Below are 23,817 nucleotides of genomic sequence, written 5' to 3' on the forward strand. Positions count from 1 at the left end.
CTGTAGGTCAAAGGAAGGCTAAACTGCATGAGAATCATGTGAAAATATTTTTTATTTCACACATCCTCTCATTTGCAGCATATGCTTCTGAAATGGTCTGTGAACCCTAATGTGCAGCTACAGGTCTGGCCTCCACGTCCACGACCTGGATTTACCACCAGTCGAGACTCACTGGGAGAAGCCAAGAGCAGGGTCACCATCGTGCTGGAGCCCTGGTCACAGACTGTGCTGCAAGAGGAAACCCCTGTGCCTCCCCGGGCTGGGGAGATGGGGCAGACCTGAAGCTCTGCTGGTTCCTGTAACCCCTATCAGCCCATGGGAGGGGCACTAGATGACATTATTGGCCAAGCAGGGGGACCTTATAGCAGCCAGACAGCACCTGGCTGTGTAAAATCTCTTGGCTTACCTGTGAGCCAAGAGCAGTCACCAATGTGGAAAATGAGGTGGCAGCCTGCTCACCTGCACAGCAGTCCAGGCACCCAGGAGCTCGTGTGGCTTTGGGGGGGCAGGTCCCATCCTTGGGGGATCCCAGGGCTGCACAGGACAGGGCACAGGGTAAGGGCTGCAAAGCAGAACGAAGCTTTCCATTATTGGGGCCAGGCAGGCAAATTCTGGTCTTCTCAGCTGGGTGAAGGGTCTGCTGGGCTTATGCCATCCCTTCCCCTTGCTAGGCATGCTCAGTTTAACAGAGCTCAAGAAACGGGCAAGTCTCAGGAAATAAATGTTTTCAGTCTCTCTTTTTTATTGCCTGTAAAATAGCAGGAGGCTTTCAAAGCAACAGCAAATCCTGTTAAAAAAAGTAGAGAAAATTAAAGAAATGTTTCTTGTCTCAGATCCAGCCCTTTTCACCTTAACTTTCCATCATGGTACATAAAACTTTTGTGTATTTTGGCAGAGCATAGAAATAGCTTTCCCCCCTTCTCTTCCTTGCACAGGCCAGGAGCTCCGAGTGAGCTTTAAAACGGAGTTTTGCACAAACACAGAATGGCCAAATAATAGAGCAAGAAAACAGCATTAAACTTTGTAGACAATCAACTTTATTCTGTGCACAGCAGCTAGTTTCTCCTGCTCTCAGCAGAAATAAAAATTTACTAGTGTTCTGGGAAAGCATTAAAAACCAAACACGTCCAGACAAAGTCTAGTGCAAACTACTTGGAAATAGATCTGTGCATCACCTTCTGAAAGGCTCATTCCAGCTGTACTGGTGTAGCCAAGCTGACGGCGTCCAAAACAAATACACCCTGTGAGTTCAGGATGGGATTTGAGGGTTGAGATCTTGATACAAGTCATCCGTGTGTCCCAGAGAGGCAGTCGCAGTTCTCTGCTTTTGTGAATCTTCTGATCAAAGGCCTTTTCTGCATCACTGCTTGCACACTGCCACAGAGGAAGGATGCCTACGTATCTCAGAGAAAGTGGAACCTCCCAGCACTGGGAGGAAAACTCCAGCTAGTAAAGAGAGGGGATCAAAGATAAGAGGATAGGGTGCATTCACAGGCACACACCCCGGCCCTTTCCATAGGGAGCATATTAGGTTTGCTGTATACTCTTCTTGCACTGAATGTCATCTTCCAAGCATAGCAAATAACATTTTCATAAAGCACTGCTTTTAATCAAGCACAACCTTCACATCCCCAAAGGAGCTATCTGGAGTCTATCCCTTTTCTCTACTGTTCTTTCTTGCCCCCTTTTAACTCCCTCCCTTAGAGGCTTGTGCCTCCAGCAAGGAGGGCTCCATGTGGTTCCCTTTGGAGCTCATTAACACAGGTCCATCCATCAGGCCACGAGGCTGAGTACGAGATGCACAGCGCCCACAGTCCCCCAGGGCCGAGCATGCAGCCTGCGTGCAGGGCTTGGCTGTCACATAGTAATGCATTAATAACCACGGTGCTTACGTGAAAACTCAGTGTGGTACCTGATTATACAGCCCCATGCACACCGGGACACTTCAGCAGAATGCCAGTCTTGATGGAGCAGTGCGATCCAGCAAGCCTTGTTCTTATGCAATATATTAAAAGCACTAATTATACTTCAGTGTCATCCATAGAGTGGGTAATTTGGATACCCTGTCACTGCAGCTAGGGTCAGAGGCTGAGTTGTCAGGATTGAAACTGCTTAAAATGCATTTCAGAATATCAGTCCAAACCAATACTCTCATTACTGCAGTAATGGAGACCAGTCCTTTCCAAGCACCAACTCCATGACCTCACTCATGATCACCAGTGAGCCTGTTGACTGGTGAGCAGCTTGTGTGGGTGAGAACAAAACCAGCTTCCCAAGGAGTCAGAAGGTTATTTCCTGCATGGCAGATGCTTTCTATCCAACACAAAGAGAAAAGCCTTCTGAATATGTTTGTTTCTTTAGCAAGTACTAATGCTTGGGGCAAGGGTTTGGATCCCTCTTCCATATACAGTTTGCAGTCTCTAAGTGCTCCTGAATAGACAGGCAGGGCCACCATCAGCTGTGCAGAGGGGAGGACTGACACCAAGGGAGAGTGGCCAAGGAGCACTGATGTAAGCACACTTAGCTACACACATAGTGCTGCTGGTCAGATGGCTGGCTCTGGGCAGAACCCATCACACCTGAATCTCAGAGCACAAGGACTGATCAGGAATGTAGTAGACTGAAGGCTTTTGCTCTCAAGTGCAAATGGTTCATTATGGCCTTTCTCAGGCTGTGCTGATGAGAAGAATCATTCTTCACTGATGAGAAATCCTGCATTTTCTTCTCTGGGAGCACACAGCTTTGTTCCTTTCCCCCATTTAATAATGCACAATTTATCAGGCTAAATTGGTGAGCCTGGTAGCAAGTGATTCAAATCAACTTCAGCAGCTATGAGCAATCACGTATACTTGAAAAAACCCACTTATACCACTTTCTGCAAAACCTGAGGAAAGCTGGTTATGAATGCACTACCATAGCCTATTAATGCTCAAGAAAACCCATTTAAATGAACCTCTAATGGCTGATTGAGACTTCTATAACAAAACTCCATAAAGAGTCAGCTCCTTCCTTCAGGTTGTGCAGGCCAAGTGCCTCTCTGTCTCTCTTACTAGCTGTGGGTAGGAAAAGAAAAGGGATGGAAGGACAACTGTGCTGTGGGGAGAAACAAGGGAAGCCTCCATTTTTTCAAGGTCTGACACTCTCAGATAGTTCTTTGCAACCTTCTTGGTGAGGCTAAGTCTCACCTGTGTCTCCTGACACTATAGGAAACAGTTTATTGGATCACAGTGACCACCATGCACAGAAGAGCTGTCTCACACCTTCCTCCTACACAAAGCACGAAGGTGTTTGAAGATGCAGAGAAGACAGGCTGAAGCCTCATGCAGTTTTTCAGGCTGAACTATGTCCTTGTTTCCACAGGAGACCTGCCCAGCCATACTGGCAGCTCAGCTTGGTGGAGCCTTTCCCCTAATTTGCCACTGAGTCAGTGACCCAGAAAAGAGCACTGAACCCCTGAGCCCTGATGAGGAGTAGAAAAGCCTCCAGCACACAGTTACCATGATGGCATGGATGGATGGTGCTTAATCCTACATTTATACTACCTTGGGTTCAAGACTGCCCTACCCAACTTGTTTATGTTTTTCCCTTCCAGTGAGAGCCAAACATTTTCTTAGCTCAAACCAAATCTTGTTAACAAAACAACTGCTTCACTGCAAGAAAGAATGCATTGTCTTGTGGGCCCATCCAAGGTGAAGATCAGTTGGGCTTTCTGGCTGAGGTCTCTCTGGGTAGCCTGAAAAAGGTTTCCCCAGGCTGCAAACCCAAATATTTCCCTACAGGCAAAAACCCATTTCTATACCCTCCTATACCCCACATTAGCCCAGCATTTTAAGCCTGCCCAAAATTGGCAAGGCTGCATAGACTGAAGATACAGAAGGAGAGGAGAAGACAGTCCCTGCTAATCCCAACTCCTTATCTCACCTTCTTGTGTCCAGCTCCTGCCCTTGGGTGCATTCAGGCAGCGACGTGGTCAGCTGGGAGCTGCCTTGCCCCAACAGCCTGTTTCAGCATGTAGCAGGTCCCCACACTCAGCAAAACATAGGAAATAAATAGCCACAGACCTTTCAAAACTATTTACATGCCAACACCCCACCCCCCAAAGCTACAGGACCCCAACTGGAAACACCCCTTTGCCCTAAAAAAAATAAAGTAGCATTGTTCCCTCCCCATCCTTATAAACCCTTCAGGCCCCTGATGCCTCCCAGGTGCCTCTGTTTTGGGCAGATTGGCCCTTACCAGCAGCTGGGGGGGTTGGGGTTGCCAGGCTCTCTGTTCACAGGCAGCTGGTGACAGGATCCTGAAATCTTGGGCTGCAGTGTGAGCCTCCTCCTGAGCCCGGCCTTCCTGTGCCCTCCCTGAGAAACAGCCGCCAACCCCGGCAGCCCCAGAGGACCTTGCATCGCTCGCTGGACATGTGGGTGGTCGCCAGGATGGAGATGGGGCACCGCGACCAGCACGCCTGGGCCCTCGAGCCTGGAAGGGCTGTGGGTGCCTCCGGAAAATGAGCACTGTCCTCCCGTTGCTGCTTTGTAGTAGCAACTGCTGCGCCGAGATAAAAGCTTTTGTTTGCCTTCTCTCTCCTACATTCCTAATCTCCCTCCGTGCTGGTCTCCCCTATAGTCCATCAAGCACTTTTAATCTCTAATTGCATATGACTGATGAGCCTGAGCTCCATACATGGCGTTGCCAAGAACCACTTTTTTCAGAGCCTGCTTTAGCTCTTTAGGCCAGTCATAACACACTGCAGGACCATTAAGAGTTTATAGTTTGTATACATAACACCCTCGGAGTACCAGAGGGTGGTTTATCCAAACAGAAAAGAATTGAGATGAATGAATGCAGAAATGACTTTTGGCCAGGAAATACTTTAATTTTAATTAGGGGGGAAGGGGGTGAGAGAGGAATGAAGAGGCTTTCTTCTCTCACAAAAGACAAGACTAATGAGTTTACAGCTGCAGGCGCTGACCTTGGAGCATCCCGTATAATGCTAGTGCTGAAATGTTTGGATGTGATGTTAGACCCGATAACCTTGCTTCTAAAAGGAAGAAATAAAGGGAAATGGCTGAATGGGGAGAGATTCATTTCATGGGGATGTACGGATGTATTTATTTATTTTTCCCCCTCTTGCATTCCCGTTCAGCTGCCTTTGGCGACACAGCCATTCGCCCAGCTGCTGAGCTTCCTATGGGCCTCATCTATTTTGCAGAAAAACAGTCAGTTACGGCAGTTTTTCCATATTTAGGACCCTCCCTTGTCCCAAAGCCCCTCTCACAAGCCCCCACTTCTCTGGCGCCTGTGGCTGGAGGCAACAGGGTACCTGGGGGAACCGGGGAACCAGCGCTGGGCACGAGGGAAGATGCAGCTGGGGCTTCTGATGCAATGGCTTGAAGTAGGCTGACAGTTCTTTGCATTTATTTACTCTCGGCACAGACATCACCATCCTCTTTGCTCAGCCGCTGGTGTGTTTGGGCCCGTGCCAGCACCTGCAGCGCTGGGCTCAGTCGTCCCCAGCCCGGGGGGCTTCTTCTCCTGCCCTGGCAGTGTCACGGCACGGGGACCCCTGTCCCGGCACGGAGCAGAAACAGCCACCTGCCTGCTGGGCTGTGAGGTGACAGGAGTTGTCAGTGGGGCCTTGTGGGGCGTGTGCCAGGCTCTCTCTCCTCCTCGGGGGCACGGCTGCTGGTCAGTGCTGCGGCTCATGCCGGGCTGATCCTGCACCCCCATCCCCTGGCACCGTGCTGGCTTCACGAAGGGTGCAGCTTGCACATCGTCCAAAAACTGCAGAGCTGCTGCCCCCATCTCCTGTGTCCTCTGGGCAGGGGACATCAGCTGTAAGGTCTGCCAGCAGCTTCCAGGCAGCCTGGCATCTCCTTCCTCCCCTGGTGCTCTTTCCCTGGCCCTGTAAAGCATCATCTGGCCCTGCAGAACCTCCCACGGATGCTGCCATGCTACAGCCACAGCGTGAAGCTGCTGCGAGCTGTTGTGACTGTGAAGCCGGTTTTGCCTCTGGGGAATCAACACCCCCTGCCCTGCTGAGTCGGCAGCCAGACGGGCTGAAACAATAGTGCAAGTTAATGGAGCAAAACAACCATCGGTGTTTCCTATTAAAAGTATTTTTATGATGATGATTATTATTAATATTATATAGGGGCTGTAATTTTCTCCCGACTCACTCCAACATCTCACAAAATAAACAGTTGCTGTATTATCCCCTTGTAAATGAGACCACAGGATTGTAAACTTTAATTTGTTACTTTTGGCTGCTCTCAGGTTTGGCAGACAATTAAACCAATTCATTAGTTCACAGAGGCATATTTTTGGCCATGTCTGGCCGTGTGAAGTCATCCACTGAACACGTTGGAGGCAGGGTGCAGAAAAAGTGTACAGTGTCTTTGCCACAGGATCCATCAGTAATGGCCCAAATAAGCCAGCATGGCTTTTGTGGACACAGGTGGGAGGGGATCTGGCTCCTCCTGTTGCTCTGCCATGCTCTGGGCATGTGCCATGGGCACCCCAGTGCCTTGTTGGCCAGGGACATGGTATCGATCCTGTATCAGACTGGAAGGTAGCTGGGTCATGCTTGAGGCTTAACCTTTAAATTCTGCAGAGTTTGATCAGTGAAACTCCACAGGACAGGGCAAAAAATGCTAATTGGAAAGGCTAATCTGGCTATGCGTGACCTCCAGAGCCATTCCCACCACCTGAAATAATTCCTTGAATAGCTGGACTGCTTTCGATCCCTGCTTTTTCAGCTGCAGACACATGGTTAGCCTTTACAGTCCCATGACAGCAGCACATGGCTTTTAGACTTTTCAGGGCTACTAGTCACATGTGCTGAGAGTTAAGGGGTGTTTTTTCAAATGGAAGCCATAAAGTGTATTTTATGGTACTATCACCTCCCCTGTCCAAAGGGGCTTAGTGCAATCCACCAGTCAGATGAGATTCCTTTGTCAGACATTTTTTACACACGATGTCCATGAACAAACCAAAAATCCTGAGCCATTTTTTTTTTGGAAAAAAAAAATAATCCGTAAAATTCCTCCCTCTTCCTTTGTTCACTTCATGGTGGGTGTAGAAGCCTCTGCCTGTGACCAAGTACCCACCAACATAGGCAGGTGGAAAGCAGCCGATCTTTACCGTGGCCTTGATAGTGGTGTGTATTTCTATTTGTTACTGAGATGTGGCAGGAAATTTGCTCACTTACTTTCTCTCTTTCTGCTATTCCTTTGTTGGCTGATAGACAGGGTATGGCTGCCGGCATCCTAATGGGTTTTGTGGGAACCTACACACAAGTGGCTGAATGCACCCTTAAAAGCAGGCAGGAGGTTTGCAGCTTGCAGCTTGTCTTGGTGAAATGGAAAGAATAATACAGATTCCATAAGGGAACCTACAATGCTTTAGGTCAGTTTTCTTCCAGATTTTTCTTTCAACAAGCCATTAAGGAGACACTCTTAAATCCTTTCATCTTCCTTCCAAAGCATTGCATTGGTCCCGTGTCTGTGACAGGAATTCAGCAAGCCCCCAGGAAGGATTTTACAGGTGGTGATGGTTCCTGCACCTCTGTTTAAGAGCCATTGACCCGGATGAAAGCACTTTCCGAGACACAGAGGGACATGGGACAGAAGAGGATCTTTGCCTCATGGTACAATTAAATAAAGGAATTTCCAGCATGTCCACTCTCCTGGTACTATTAAGCCAATGTGGAAAAGATCCCGATTCCCTGAGCTTGGTTTCACCCAGCACAAGGCTCTGATGTGGTGCTCAGCTGGGCTCAATTCCCTCTCAAGTTAAAATTATTCATTCCTTTCTTATTTCAATAAACTGCCTTTCTCTCAAAAATCACTCCTGTCTCATGGTTTTTGGAGTAAATTTTTGCTGGAGTGGTATTTTATAGCACTCAAAATGAAAAGAAATATTTTTGAATAATGAAACCTAAAAGCTTCCCCAAACTAGTTCCCCACCACTGCATTTCTCACTGGCCAGACTTTGAATTTGGATATGCACAGAGTTCTCTGTTTTGCAATGTTCTGAGTGATCCTACCACTGCTGGCGCGGCCGGGGAGTGTTGCTGGGCACTGGCTCTCCCTCGGCTGGACGTGCAGGAGAGGAGAGGCCGCGGTAGGGAGCAGAGCATTTATGAAAAGATGGTCACTTCCTTCAGTGTCTAACTGCGTTTTCCTTTTCCTGAAATAATAGTATTTATTAACAAAAGTGTTTTGATAAAACAGTGAGCAAATTCTGCAGAAGATCTAATTACAACTTCTTATATCGTGACCGTTCTTCTGCAAAACAGCGGCAGAAACCTGCCTGTCCCCGCCAAGATGGGGCTGTTTTCTTGCACGGTTGCTCCTGCCGTGGGCAAGGACGTGCCGTGTGTGACCGAGGCCGATGTGGGTGTGAGCTGGGCCCTGGTCCCTTTTGGGTGTCTGATACGTGCCCTGCTCCTCAAACTGCTTTTGAGGAGGAGATGAAGGGCTTCACCCTGCTGCGGGCAGCTGCAGCTCACTGCGTGAATTTGTATCAGGAGTTGGAGGAGGATGGAACTGGTTGCGTTTTGAATCAAAAAAGAAGTCCTGTATTTTTCTCTTCTCAGCTATTTATCAAGGCTCAGTGCAAAGGGCCTGACACCCGGCCGGCGCAGCCTGGCTGCTGTGATCTGTGTGAGACAGAAGCGGCCGTGGAACCGGTAATGAGGGACCTTCTCCTCAACGGCCAATTGAGCAGCCGGTGCCTGCTGAACAGCCTCATCCGCGGGAGGGACGGCTGGGTATATCTCTATTTTGACATGTCCTCGCTGAATGAGGAGGAGAACAAGCAGAAAATGGCTGATGATAAATGCAGCAATTAGGGAAGCTTAATGGAGCAGAAGGTTTTTTGTGAGAAGACAAAGAAATTGCCGTTCCAACACCTGCGAGGAGGTCCCAGCCGCTGCAGTAGGGAGGCCTCCAGCTGTGCTGCAGCAGCAGGGGCTGGGGCGAGGGGAGACGACCCTTTTCCTTCACACACTCATCTCTCAAAGGCCTTGGAAAAATATTTTCCAAGTTAAACTTCAAAACACCATTTGATTTTTCTTCTTCCCCATTATGTTCAGAAATGGTAGCCTATAATTTAGGCCCATTGCAGCCTTCCCCTGCTTTTTATTCAGTTTCACATAATACAGTGTGCTACCGGGAAAGGCATTTTCCTGACAAAATATTGATCTCGGTGGTGTGAGAGAGCTGCGGCCTCAGCAGGGGGATGCTGATGTGCTGGACACGGGTGGACATGACGGGGCTCCCCTGGATGCCACTGCTGCACCCGCAGTGTCACCCTGTTTAAGGCTGAACCCACCACCCGCCGCACTCTTCCCAAAACATTTCCCAGCTGAGCCCTGGGCTACCAGCTCCCAGGATTTGAACGAAAGTGCTAAATTTGTTTGCCAAAGCCCCATTTCCCTTTATTTCAGTGGTTAGACTCTTCCCAAAGCAAACTGCTTGTGGAAAGGGACACCAAGAAGCACTGGGGAAAGCGTGGGGGTGTGCAGGGAGCGACCCGGCAGCCCCCGGCATGGGGAAGCCCAGGTTTCAGTGACAGACAATGCCGTTTGGGTCTCTCACAAGATCATGACCAAAATCCCCTCCCCAAAACTGCAACACGACTGTTTTCCTAAGACTTTGGCAAATAGGAATCTCCTGAAGGAGGTAAAGGAAAGGTTTCCTTCTTTTGCTCTGTATGAGCCAAGGAAAACACAAACTGTTTTCCCCACTGCCAAAGGCTTCTTGGCTCAAGCCTGAGCTGCACACCACTGATTTGCCTCTTCTTTTGCGCTGGCACTTGGCAGCCTGCCCAAAGCAAAGCTGCTGTGTCTCGCTCTGGCCTAAGCTCTCAGGATATTGCATTTCTGTCTAGTTGGCTTCTGGTGCTTTCCCTCCTCTGGACCTGGGTGATGTCGGTGTTGCAGATCTGATGGTGGCAGCTCAGGCTGCTACGGAGTCCGTGGGTTCCCCTGCATCGACCATTTGTTTGTCTAACTTGGGGTCACCAATAACTAAGTATTTATGGTATCTATAAAGGCTGGAATGGACAATTCCCATATGCTTGTTTTAGGCAATAAAGCTTGCTTTTTAGGGAAGTACTAGATCTTTTTGTCAAAAAAAGTTTAATATTTTTGCCAAGTAATCTGAAGATTCATTACAGCTTTACAGATTGGCTTCTTCCCTCACTCCATGGACTCCTGGTAATTTGTCCGTTTTACTGACCAGTCCAAGACTGGCCCCCATTAACTGAAGCTGGTGCACGCCAAATCTCATTCCACCAAGCTGTGGTGGCATGTGGCATCACATTTGGATAAAAGGTAATGCAAGTGCAAGAGCTGGTCTCCCTCCTTATGCTTTCCTGAGCATCTTTTTAAAAATAGGTTGCCTGAGGCAAGGAGCCTTACAAATCCCATCCTCTTCCTCCCACTGTCATTTGTTTGTTATATCCCACCCTCTTGGTAACTGAGGGAAGCCTCTAGGGAGACAGCCCAACGTAGAATGAAAATGGTAAAAACTGCACAAAATGAAAGCTCAACAGTGGTAGAAATGCATGAAACCCAGGAAATCCTACTGTACCAGTTCTTTTTAGCAGAAGGCGTCTCAGCTGGGGTGGCTTAAAGGAATAAGGCTAAATTAATTAGGTTCTCTGTTTAGGTAATAATACCATTAATCATGATGAACCATTTCGTGAGAAGGCTGATACTCAGCAACGCGTAATTCTGCAGGAATCCCACTATAGTGCAGCATTATTGATGGGTCATCCTCCGAAAGTGTAAGAGCAATGCCTTCTAAAACAGTAAGTGGCACACCACTGATTTTCTTTTAATATTCAGACTGCCACAACATCAGTCATGATGAACTCTTCTGGAACTGGTGTGGCTGCAATGAGCAATCCTTCAGCAGTGCCAGGGGAGCATGGCATTGATTTAATGCTCACTTTTAAAATCTTACATGGACCAAATGCTTCCACAGGGTATGGTCCATTTTTGTTTGTTTGTTTTTGGTTTTTTTTTTGAAGTGTGCAATAACAATCCCCTTGTTTGCACTTCTCTGCATTGGGAAGATGCAGCCATGGACTCTAAGAGAGGTTAGGGAGGTTCGTTTATGCAGGTCTGTGTTAGAGGTGGTGTCAAGCAAGAGGCTGTGTTGGACAATAGCACCAGGAGGGTTACAATCCCCCTGAGCCAGCACTGCGAATATCTTTATGCCGAGTCCAACACACTTTTCACTTCCACCATGTGTTATATGCTCCTCTGATTTCAGCTGGGAGAGCAGGTGCTGATTTTTAATGCCTATTTTGTTTTAAGCCTCCTTTCATCAGATTAGTGCAGGGGGGAGGATGGGGAGGGGGGGGAAACAAGAGTTACAGAGCCAAGAAAATAGTAGCGGATGGCTGAATTAACTAGAGAGAAAAAGCCCAGGATATATAAAACATGGACACTGAAAAATAAAATAAGGGAGGGGGGATGGTACAGCAAGTAAAACATGGCAAAATTTACATATGGATGAAAAGTAAAATTGGAAATAAAAAATAAATCATGCCAAAAAGCAGTTCAAGGCAGAACCACACTGAAACAAACATTTGCTTATGGTCTTCATGTACTATAGATAATATATCAGAATTTCTTTTTTTTTAATCAACCATTAGACTTTTTTTTTTTGCACTCCTAAAATTCTACTTTGTCTTGTATACAGATTCCAATAAGAACACTGCACAATTAGCACAAGGGGTCCACGGAAAATTGTCCTTGCTTGCCAGCGATCCTGCCCACAACACAAAAAAAGAGAAAAAAAAAGGAAAAAAAAATAAGGAAAGGGTCTGCCGCATGGTACTGTGCCAGTTCCATCTGCTTTTGCCAGCTTGAAAAGTAGGAAACCAAAATTCCCTTCCAGGAGCGTGTGTCTCTCTCTTTCCTTGACGAACAGTCCCTTGTGTTTGTACAAAAAAATTCAGTCTCTCTTTTTTTTTTTTTTTTTTTTTTTTTTTCTGTCTCCATAGTTGCGAGTTGGTTGTTTTTGGGTTGTTTTTTTTTTTAAACCTTCCTCCCCCCAACATCCACTAAGACCTGCCTCCAAGTTCTTGCATAGTTGAAGTATATATGCCGTACTTAGCTTTCTGAGTGTGAATTTCTGACTGTGACAAGAGTATGAGTTGTAACCATGTTAACAAATAACCAGAGTGGTTCTAGAAACCATTTTTATAAAGTCTACCTATGTTAAGAATTTAATATTGGTGTACATTTATATTAACAGAATATTTACAGTTTGTTTTCTTTGTTTTTTTTTGTTTAAAACAAGAAGTCAAAAAAAATTCCTCTTAAATTTCTGCATAATATAATAAGGCAAAAAACAAACAGTTTTGTACATTATTATTATTATTAATATTTTAATATATATCTGTAACTTCGGTTCCAAAGTACCAAGGTAAGTGATCAATTGGCCTCAGAAGGGAACCTCACAGTGGACTGTAAAACTACAGTATTTCCATAAATAATACTTTTAAGAAACCCTGGGTATTTTTTTCTTAAGGATCTGAGGCCTTTAAAATGCAAATTTAACTAAAAACAAAAGCAAAATTTTATCTTTTTTAAGTGAATAAAGAGCACAAAATTAAAAAAAATACAAATTCATTAAAAATGTTTCTCACATTTGGGAAAAAATGTACAAACTTGATATTTTTAACTCTTTTTTTTTTTTTTAGCACAGAAACAAAAAACAAAACCAAAAATCAATACCTATATATTAAATTCCCATTCTCAGCAACCTTCTTGTTGGAAAGTCTGCATCCCCGACCCCGTTATTTATGGAAATGTGCTTAACTTCTACAAATTTTACATTAAAAAAAAAAAGTTTACAGCAGTGCATTTTGTAAAAGGTTTTTTTTTGTTGTTTTTTTTGTTTGTTTGTTTTTTTCTGTTTGTTTTTTTGTTTGTTTGTTTGTTTGTTTTATATACAGGCAAGTTTAAAATTCGATGTTGGGGACTATCGTGCCTCTACTTCTTTGGGGTTCCTAGAGGGGGAGTAGTCCCTGGACTCTGAGTTTGTGAGTGGAGTAGTCCTGCGTGGGGAGGCAGGTCTGGTGCTGCTCGCTGGTACAAGAGGCGGTGGGGCGCTCAGTGCTGCAGTTGGTGGATTCCTATTTAAAATCCCATTGTGCATGGCAGTGGATGGACTCAGTCTGGGGTAATGCATCCCGCTTAAATGAGGCATGAAGGATGGCACGTGTGCCAGGTGACTTTCGATGGGGGACGAGTGCAAGTGGTGCATTCTGGCACGCTCAAGTTCTTCCCGTAAGTGCAAGCGCTCTCTTTCCTCCACTTGCCGCAACCGCTCCTGCTCTCGGCGGGCTTCAAGAAGGTTTTCATGGTTATAGTCGTGTGGCTCCCTGTCTCTATAAGAACGCTCATGGTCGTAAAACCCAGAGGTGGTAGGGAACCTGTGGATAGGATCCGTCCGGAGCTGAAAGTCCATTCGACGGTGCAGGTCTAAGCTCCGGTAGGCATCTCGCAACGGGTCCCTCATCGGGTCCCAAGAAAATCCGGGATGCGGCAGCCTCTCTCTTCCTGACAAAGGGTTCATGCCTATGAGCGGGGTCATCATCCTGCTGCGGTCCAGAACGTTCATGTTGTTCATCTGGTGCACACTGCCCATGGAGATGGGCATAGAGGCAGCCATCGAGTGAGGCAATGACAATCCATGCAAAGTGGGTGGAGGGGGATGCTCCACTGATCGGGAGTGCTGTGAAGGCTCAGACCCTACCACCAGCACATCACTATCTTCCTTCCTCTCCTCTTTGACTTTGATGTCATTCTTAATCTTCTGGAGGTCGCTGGGAAGCTCTGTCTTTCTCTCCATGTCCTTGCTCATTAGATTGGTAAGCTTCAAGCTCTCACTTAGTGCAGGTTTGCTGTATGGGGACACAGACTGGATTACTGGCTTTGTGTTGTCCTCAGAGGGTCTCTTATCATGGCTTGGAGTTTCCTTCACTGGGGAACGGCTCTCTTTAATCTTGTGTTCTGCTACAGGCGGCTCTCTCAGCCGGTCGGGGTGCTCTCGCTCGGGTTCTTTGGACCTTTCCCTTTCACCAAGGCTAACCTGCCTGATGGGATCACTGGAGGTTTGGCTGTTGCTGCGGATGAGATTGCTTATCTGATGTGTCACTGGAGCCGATGCCGGTGAGGATCTGTTTGAATGTCTGTTTTTATCCATGAGGTCTCTGTAAAAAGAGAGAACATACATCCTTCGTTTTGTGTGAACAAACATACATGTGATGTTGGACATGCATAGTGCTGTGTTTAGTTGTGTACTTTGAGATTGCTCAGAAATTGATGTGAAAAACTCTGTCAGCATCAGCTGTAGCTGTGATGCTACACATCATAGCCTCATCAACTGGAAGCAGCCAAAAGATGATGCTTATTTTCCTATGGAGCTGTAGGAGAGCTTTTGTTGTTGGCAGTTTTGGCAGGTAAGCTAGGTGCTTCAGGACAAAAATCCTTGAATGGGCCATGAAGCTTGAGTGATCGACCTCTGTTTTGAGAGGACCTGCTATGACGAACAAGGGGTTTGATGACAATGTCCATGCTTTAGAAAGAGAGGCACGAGGGTTTACATTTCTAACTGCACCTCCATCTCTGAGCAAGCCAATTAGTCACAGTTACTCCCACCTCTTTAAGAGGGGAATAAATAATGATCACCTTTTAAAAGCACTTTGAACGAGAGACACTTTAAATGTAAAGTATGATGGTGTGATTGAAATAACTGCATTATGCAGCTGAGAGGCTCACTGGTGCCTAAGCTTTATGCTGGGTTTGCTTTTGAGAGCTGTAAGACCCAAGTGCTGAAAGCTGGAGCTGTTTTGAGGAGTTCTGTAAGTATTTATCCATTATGATTACGTTTGCTAACCCAGATTTCTTCCTCTCTGGTAGTCCTGATTGCTGGTCAAGCATGTGGTTCATTAAACCATGTCCAAACAGGGATGGTGGGGACAGCTTAAGCTGAATTAATAAAAATGTAATAGAGATGTTAACCCTGTGTGAATACTCTTGAGACAAAAGTAGCCTTGGTTTGCAAATGAATTACACTAAACCCAGGAAGTCCTGTCTGATAGACTATCCACGCACGGGTGTCGGACAACATAGCTTTTAAAGCAAGATGATTTTTGGCCTATTGCTTCCATTTAATCTTGTTCACAGGCACTGCCTGAAGATGTCATTAAAAGCACTCCAGGAAAACTATGAAGCCCCTATCACTAGTCAAATGCACACATCTAAGCCTTGCAGGTTGTTATTGCCTACAAAGAAACAGCCTGTTGGAGACAACTGGGCTCTGAAATATAAAGGGTTTTGCAGCTTCAAAATCTTGTAACTGGAAGCTAATGAAGTATCTATAGCCCAGGTGATACAGACCTGTCATCATTAATAAGGGTTTGTCTACAGTGCAATTTTTAAAAATCAGTTTTGCTAATGGTTCATGCACACTGCACCAGATACAGGCATTTGCATTTTTATCTCGTTAATGTCCAGCCAACATTTGAATTCATCAGCATATCTGTACATTAATGAGAACTATGACTGTCTCCAAAGGACCCATCACAACCCTGCCTTCATGATTTCAGAATATACAGCACTCCTAAAGCAACTGCATTGAAAACAGCCAAGTATACCCTGCAAACACAACATGCTCACTTCCTCAACCTGGTGGTTTTTATTAACCTACTAGCAGGGACTGGCTTACCATATTTCCAGAGAGGACAAATGCTAAAAGGCAGTGAGGTCTTTTTTTTGTGTTGAGCTCATCTGAGGGAGAGGCCTATCAGCTGCTTCAATGATTATTTTACAATTGGAAAAATTAGAAAAAATGTAGAGGAAAAATAGGTCCATGAGAAAGTGCTCAAAAGCACCCACTGCTTACCTCTCTTTGTCTCTGTCATCTTTACTCAGAGAAAGATCCCTCTTCTCGGGCTCTCGCTCCCGCTCTCTGTCTCTGTCATGGTTTGTCACCGAGGAGCTTCGCTCAGAATCGGTGGGCTTGGGCCACTGGGGAGGCGTTGGGAAGGACGGTGGGGTCCGATGGAGTCTATTCCATGGTTCGTGGGGATTATTGAAATTCTGTAGGTTTGGGCCATCTTTGTGAGTAAAAATGTTGTTGTGAGCTAGAATAATGGCAGGGGGAGGAAGAGTTAACAATAATTCAAACCAAATAATTACAAATACATTTTTCACAATGTTCATCACAACCAGAACTGTCCTTTCAAGACTTTTTAATGGGGAGGCTAATGGTGAAGGGGAGCTACTAACAGGTGGACAGAGATACCTCCAACACTGGGTGTAAGATCCACCATCTCTTTTAATTCTATTGGCAGAGGAAGCTTTAACTGTACATCTGAGTAACTCAGAGATGACTGAAAATGCCCAGCTCCTCTTCTCCCCCCACCCCAGCAAGGGTTCCAGCACAAAAGCAATATTTTTCCTCAGCTCCTCTCACTGGCAAAAACTTCAATTTGTGGGTAGTTACAAGCAATCAGTTGCCTCCAGCTGAGGATTCAGGGACTTTTTTGTTAAAGAAACCAGACTATTTGGTGGTATGTATGTGTGTGTATAAAAATAGAGCTTGGCTGTAGGCTTTTCAGAACAGTCACTTGATTTTCCTCCATCAATCTTCAGCTGATTTCTGTTGCACCATGAGTTGCAAAAGCATGCTCTCTTATGTGTGGCTCTCAAGCATGTCTTGCCTACAGGTAACATGTTTTTGAAGTAAAATCATTTTATACAGGTAATTTAAACTTCAGGCAATGGTTACAGAGGAAGTCTACACGCTGAATTAGGAGAAGTATCAACAGCTGTTCCACTATGCATCTTCGCTGTTGAAGGGTGTTACTTTAGATGCCCATAGGGTCCCAGAGCTCAGGGGGGGCCTTACAGCTCTAGCACCTCTAGGAGCACACAAGGTACCAACCCTCAGCAGTGAGGAGACACAGAGCACAGCTAGTGATGTCTGTGACATGCAGAAAAGCTCCCACCGCAGAGACCTGGAAATCTTAGGTGCAGTGTTTTCAGATAGGAGAATGGAGGTTAGGAATTAAACTTCTTTAAAAACTACCACCAGCTGCTGTAAATATTAGCATGTGGCTTTTCTGGAAGGGATGTTTGTCTGCAGTAACCCAGCCAGTACTTACTCAGAGCATGACTGCCTAATCCTCCAAAGGCATTGCTGCCTAAGTTCCCAAGGCCGCTGAAGGTGCTTGACCTGCTAAATGGATCTGGAAAGGCAAACAGGGATTTAGCAGGCATTTAGCCAAGAATGTTGGAGAATGAAACGCACCCCTCCCCTTCTTAACGGTCTGAATCCAAGTAGGATTAGGCCAGACTTTAAGCTGATCCTTCTCATTGCAAGGTTCTTTGCACAGAAAATTCCCATCACGTTAAAATGGAGAAGGGATTCAGTGCTCACTCTGCAAACAGGTGCTGTAATAAACTTTTGTATGCCAGTCAGAGGCGAGCTAGAAATTAAGGTCTAATAGTTGAAATTAGGGTGGCTGCTGCTGAGCTATAACTCTCCTTTCTTATCAGTACTAATAGCAGAAGCCTCATGGGGCTCCTCTGTCAGCATACTGCGGGGACGCACTGTTTCACTTGTTTCTGTATACAACTTTCTACCCTCCCTGTAATAGAGCACAGAGACAGTCCTAAGCTAATTGCTACGGACATCCATCCTTACTAACTTTGGCCTGTTTGTGCCAACATCTTCTCCCATAATAGTTTCCTTGATCCCAGTTATGGTGGAAATAATATGTAGTCTTAGGAGCTACTATGACAAAGGGATGGGAGGTTTGTATCCTTTTGAGGCAAAAATTGAATCTTGACTTTCCTAGTCAGGTATCTGACTATTTGGCTACTGGCACTTCTTTTTATAAGTTTTTATTGCCTTTTTTTTTTTTTTTTTTTTTTTTTTACATTAAAGGCACCATCATCAGAAGAGGTTCCTCTCTGAGCAGATACAGCCTGACTCAGGTTTCTTCAGACATAGCTATGGGTTAAATCATACCAGTGTCCTTGTTTCCTTTCCTACTGGTCATCTCTAAACAACTCCTCCTTCTGCCCAGTGGCTTTTTTGACTGTTCCTTTAAAGTCTTTAACTTGCCATGTTACAGGAGGTGTGTTGCTCTCCACTTCCTCATGGATATCCTTATATTTAAAATATCAAGGCAAACAGCACAACTAGCTTGGATCTTTAAGCAAACAGCTATTTGCTTATTTACTTATGTTTAAATAGCTGTTCTTGCCCTTCCCCTTTGATATTAAGTAGTTGAGTGACTCTGTAGAGATACAGTTAATTTTGACAGAATGTTCATGAATTGATGTAAATCTGGGTATTTGCAACAGAAAAAAGTCTACTAGGTCATGTGGCATGCCACATTTACTGATTGGATGAGTGTAACTAAAACATTAATCAACAGAGCTTGAACTTTAATTGGCAATGAGCTGCTTGTAAGCTTCTAAAATGAGGAAATTTGAGAAAATCAGGCTCTACTTACTGCCAATTAGGAAACTGAAAGGCTGGCAAAATGTGCAGAACAGCTATTTGCCAGGAACTGTTCACTGAACTTTATTAAAAGAACCTAGCCAAGAACTTTCATAGGTGGGAAATGGTATGGGAGGGGCCCATTTTAAGCCGTGGCTTGTTTGAAATACCTCTGCATAAATTTTCCCTTTTGCCTTGGGCACATTCAGCAGCACAGAAGGGCTCTACAGGTCAAATTTCAGCTCCTGTGCAGTGTCCCATCAGTGACAGACTTGTCTGCTCTGCCATGCCCCTTTCTCTTGCAGGAGAGGGTCTGTTGATCCTGCCCTTCTCCTTTGGAGGAGAGCAGAGGGGAAGTGCTGGGAAGCTGGCAGGGGCGAGAAGCTGGCTAGCTTCTGGTTCCTGAGACAGTTTAAAGCCTCTCCCTCCCCTAGTGCTACAGTGCCTCAAGGCAGGACCACAGCAGAGAGCCAGCAATGGGTCAGAGGTTTAAAGGTGAAGGCAGGGTTTACTTACACTTACCTGCCAAGTGGTTAGTAGGCAGGAAACTGCTGTGGTGAGGTGAAGGACCAAAAGGGGTGGTGGCTGGATGTGTCGCACCTGTGAGAACAAGGTCCCTTTTTAGTTCAGTGGCAAGTGACTGCTTGCATTCACAGAGGTCCTGGCCATCACATTCAAGAACCAAGTGCAAAGGCACAGGCCAGATTTAAACACAGCAAAGGCAGGGGAAGACCCTAAACACCAGCTGAGTGAGCTACAGGCAGGATTTCTCTGAGTGCCCTTTAAAGGAGTCTGTGGGCACTAGGAGGCAGGAGGAGACCTTGCACTGAGCATTACTGCTCACCTGTGGTAATGAGGAAGTGAATCTCTTTGTCTGGCATTTTCAGTCATTACTCTGTGTTTACATTAAAAAGGGTCAGCCCGGGTTATGGGCCCAGACAGAAGGTGCTCGGAAGTGACTGATTAGAGTCTATATGAAACACCAGTTAATGACAGGCATGCAGGGAACATCAATCATGCCTCTCCCTTGAGAGCTCCATCTACGCTCTCACATCTGTCTCTGCATCCACAGGCTCCCCCCGCGGTTATTTTTTCCCTTTCCTAGACACTGCACACTGCTACAGTGCTATGCAACCTCGTGGGAAAGGAACACCACTGCTGAGCATGCTGGATTACAGTATATTGAGGCAAGGGACAAGAATGGGCTGAAACAAGCTTGTTTGCCCTGTACGTCAAGGTGGACCAGGCTTGTGCTGAAGATTCTGTTGTGCTTTCAGAGCAGAAAATGAGAGATTTGCTTCCTTTGCTGGCAGACACATCGAACATGAATGGGCTTGCAACCACAGCGTGAAAAGCACTGGTGTCACCTGCCGCTGGGACACATGGTTTTGGGAGGAACATTAACTCTCATGTACCCTGCAAACGACAGTATGTTTGTGCAGTCTCACGGGCCTGGCTTTTGCCCCCTAAGATTAGTACAGATGATTTTCAGGATGCACCTGAAATCAACTTTTGAATATTTGTTTCAGATGTGTGTGACAAAATGTTTCTGTGGCTCCAGTATTACACTGACAAGAGCAGCCCTCTCCAACTGTTTAGACTGCAAACACCCTCTCGGTGCCTCCTTCCTGCCAGTACTTCCACTACTGCAGGTAAAGCAGAATTAGCAATTATCATAACTTTCAGATGCTGCCTGGAAGAAAACACAACTTCTGCCTCCCTTGCAGAAAGCAAGCCCTGCCATACCTGTGCATTAACTGTCTCATTTTGTTAGAAACTAGTAATTCCACACAGTGACAGAAGCAGCACTTTCCCAAAGACATGTTACATCATGTGCAAAATAGACCAACACCTATGTAAAGCTCCTCAGTACTCTTCATCTTGTCTATTTTGTTGGTAAAAAGTTACCTTCCCTTAATGTTGGGAAGAGTAACAGGTCAACTCTAGCAAACAGCAGCAGACATACTGGGTGTGAATATGGGCTCTTCTCTAACAGCTCACTTACCCAGTCACTGCCTTCTCAAGTGACAACTCCATATTATAGAAAAGAGGATTACGATCCTTCTCCTACCACCTGGCACTCCAGCTTTCCTGTCACCTTCACCACAAAGACTTCTGCCCTGTCTGTGGCCCATATGAATGACTCCCTCCGGTGGCAGATCTGCTCTGCTAAATTCCTGCCCCTCATCTCCAAGCCACATCAAATGCACATTTGCACCATGTATCATCAGTCATGGCAACACTACGGAAGGTCACAGCAAAAGTCAGGGGAAATGGAGGGAAGAAATTAACATGCACAGGAGAAACTGCATCCCAAACACAGCCCAAACAGCGTTTTACGGAGGTGCTGGTCAGTCCCCGACCTGGTCTTCCTTGGTGACAGAGCCCAACAACAGATGGCTGTTGTAAAACACACTCGTGTCCAGAACATGAGCAAACAATAAAACTGGAGAGGGAGACAGGACTGTGTGTCCCTCACCAGCTTGGGCACCACAAACCTAAGCAGTCAGAAAATGAGTTGAGGAAACTTAAGAGAGACCATGGCAACGAGACCTGGAGTTATCTATAAACATTCTGACTGCTCCAATGCTTCAAGACGGATGGAGACTGTCATCTTTCTAATCCTTTAAGATTTCAGAAGGTGTATAATGGATGGGAGATTTCTTCAAAGGAGACGGCTTACAAACTCAACTACATGGGCTGATAATAAAAAATCCTCCGGAGAAAGCCAGGAGCAGCATTGCAGGCTGTCAGGTAGTTATTAAATATAGCGTCTGCCAGGCAGCTGAACATCCGTCCTGAAGACAGGTGGCCCTAAGATAACTTATGTCTCCCACAGTAACTAGGCAATGCAGCAGAACCAATGATTCACATCAACTGCATGCTTGTTCGATAAGGTGAAAAGAATGCCTCGGATATTGCAGGCTAAAAGATTTATTCATCTATATATTACTGCTGCAATGTTTGTTCACTTTGATAGCACTCTTTACCTAGATTTACCATGTGATGGCTCTTGTGATTAATATACTCATGGACAAGTTGCTGTAAGGTTGTTTATCTCTAGTGAAAGGTTTCTATTAATTCACCTTCTTTAATGTATCTATTCCATACTATTTCCCCTCTTGCTTTTATGAATGGAGAAGAAAGCCATGATTGCATCTTTAAGAGAAAAAGCTCAAGATACCAAATGAACTAGTGCTTTTCTGCCTGTTCAGTTAAACTCTGCCCACTATAGCCTTCAGTAGCAAAACCATGCATGAAACAAGATTCTTGTAATGACAACACAGGACAAACTGAAGACAGCGGTAAGGAGGCAGCTGCCATAGGAAAACAGTCAGAGGTTTGTAAATCAGCTGTGCTCATGCATCCAAGCAGTGCAGTAAATACCCTGGCGCCGTGCTATCAAAGTACCTTTACAGACTCCAGAATACAGGGTAGCATCCTACAATGTACAGCTAGTATCAGCACTGGTTGTATGTGGTGGAAATGAGCATTTGATGGTTAACAATTTCCATCCACAGATAAGGGCACAAAGACCAACTGAACCATCACCAGAGTTCCTGAAGGCTATCCAACAGCTGCATTTGAAACTCAATTCTCATTGAGATTTCAGCTTCATTCTCATCTGTTGCTCATCATGCTTTTCTATCACATTTGGGACAAAATTCGTAACACTTCTAACCTCATTTGTTTCAACAGGGTTGAACCAAGGCTGAATACAGCCATGCCTGCACTGAGTTAGAATGAGAACACAACACTGCATCATAAACCAGAGTAAAGCTAGGAAAGAAAATTACATTAGTTGTCAATTAATAACATACAGAGGGCAGACATTGGCATCTTAAACACAGAAAGAAAATCTTAAAAAAGTCTAGGGGGAAAGTTAAGCCCCGAGGAAGAGAACAAAACCAAAGTTTGTAGATGGAAATCAACAACAGTACCAGTCACCTCCAAATTCGGAATGTCAGAGTTGCAGTCTCTCATGGTCAGAGCCATCAAGAAAAGCACAATGAAGCTTACTGCACTTTGGTAATTGCATTAATTGCAATTACTTCTCCAACAGATTGGAAAGCAATTGATCAACATAAACTGTATGTGATTCTTTTTTTTTTTTTTTCTTAAATTCAATATGCCATTTTAAGCCTTAGAGACTGGTGGACTCCATGTAACATAGGGCAATTTTATATTTAAAAACCAAACACTTCACAAATACACCTTCTGTGATATTTTCAATGCTGTTATTGAAGTCTTCTTTTTACAAAACCTCCTTGTTTTCAGAAAACAAACAGAAACGTGGTGAATGGAGGAGCTGAGAAAACCAACACAGCAAGTATAAAAGCAAGAAAGAGACAGGGGCCACTTTCAGTCCTGTGCAATGGAAACATTTTCAAGTGTTTTGTCAAAATCGCTTTTTAAAATCACTCTCTAGCCTATTAATCAGGAAACATAAGAACCAGCTGCACAGACACGAATGTAAGAGCCAACTGCTGCAGCTTGGTGATGTGCAGAGCACCCTGCACTGGAGGCAACGGCAGAGCCCAGCCCAGCAGCTCCGAGAGCCCCAGTCACAGCAGTTGCCAGTGCCTCCATAACCCTATGAACTAACTTGTCTGCTTCGATTTTTGAGGCATACGTAGCTGTAGAGACACATATTACATATACTGACCATTTGGGGTTATTTTGCAACAAATGATGATCTTTCCTTACCTGTGGTAGAAAACAGAGGCCTGGCAAGATCCTGTGGATAATGGAAGCCTGGAAACACTCCAGGGGCAGGAGGTCTGCTGAACAGGTCAAGTTTACCACCTATCTCTAGCTTGTGGGGATCCAGCTGCATTTGCTGTCAAATGATATAAAAACAATCTCATTATACACTTCCTTTTTTATGAGAGAAAAAGAGAGGGAGTTCAGGCTCACTCCTGCTTAGCCCTGCCAGGGAGAGTTAGCGAGAGTGACAGCAGCATCTCTGGTCACGTACTGCAGTCATGCTCTGACAGCGTCTGTAAGGCCATTTCGCTCCACAGCCTCTCAGCTGCCTGCCTCATCCACATGAATAAGGTCTGAAGTGAGCTCTCAGCCCCTCAGCACACACAGTGGAGCATGCAACATGATACACTGAGCGTGCCGCACCCCAGGATCAGTCGGCGCTCTCAGCCTGACAAAAAATATTCTGCAGGCGGAAAGCTGCCGACAGAAGTTTTGAGAGCTGGGTGACGGACTCGTCTGTTTCGCTTCTCCAGTTTGGATAGAAAGATGTTCCTAGACTATGCCTTCCCTGCAG

At 45.6% G+C, this 23,817-nt stretch overlaps 1 protein-coding gene across 9 annotated transcripts in view; it reads right to left on the reverse strand.

Moving 5' to 3' along the window:
* Positions 1–11,666: 11,666 nt before the first annotated feature.
* The window catches only part of FBRSL1 (fibrosin like 1), a 399,022-nt gene continuing 386,871 nt past the window's right edge, over positions 11,667–23,817 (reverse strand). For 8 of the 9 annotated variants that reach the window (XM_026859707.1, XM_026859706.1, XM_026859701.1 and 5 more), the window contains 5 exons: positions 23,244–23,376; positions 19,059–19,136; positions 17,191–17,274; positions 15,927–16,167; positions 11,667–14,232 (listed from right to left, as the gene is read on the reverse strand). In XM_026859707.1, coding sequence (XP_026715508.1) covers positions 12,999–14,232; positions 15,927–16,167; positions 17,191–17,274; positions 19,059–19,136; positions 23,244–23,376 — 1,770 coding nt within the window. In that variant the 3' untranslated portion in view covers positions 11,667–12,998. The remainder of the gene's footprint in view (positions 14,233–15,926; positions 16,168–17,190; positions 17,275–19,058; positions 19,137–23,243; positions 23,377–23,817) is intronic. The other variant, XM_026859705.1, reaches the window with a different exon arrangement.

The sequence above is a fragment of the Athene cunicularia genome, assembly GCF_003259725.1.
Source record: "Athene cunicularia isolate RWA chromosome 15 unlocalized genomic scaffold, athCun1 chr15_part1, whole genome shotgun sequence".
Taxonomy (NCBI): Eukaryota; Metazoa; Chordata; class Aves; order Strigiformes; family Strigidae; genus Athene; species Athene cunicularia.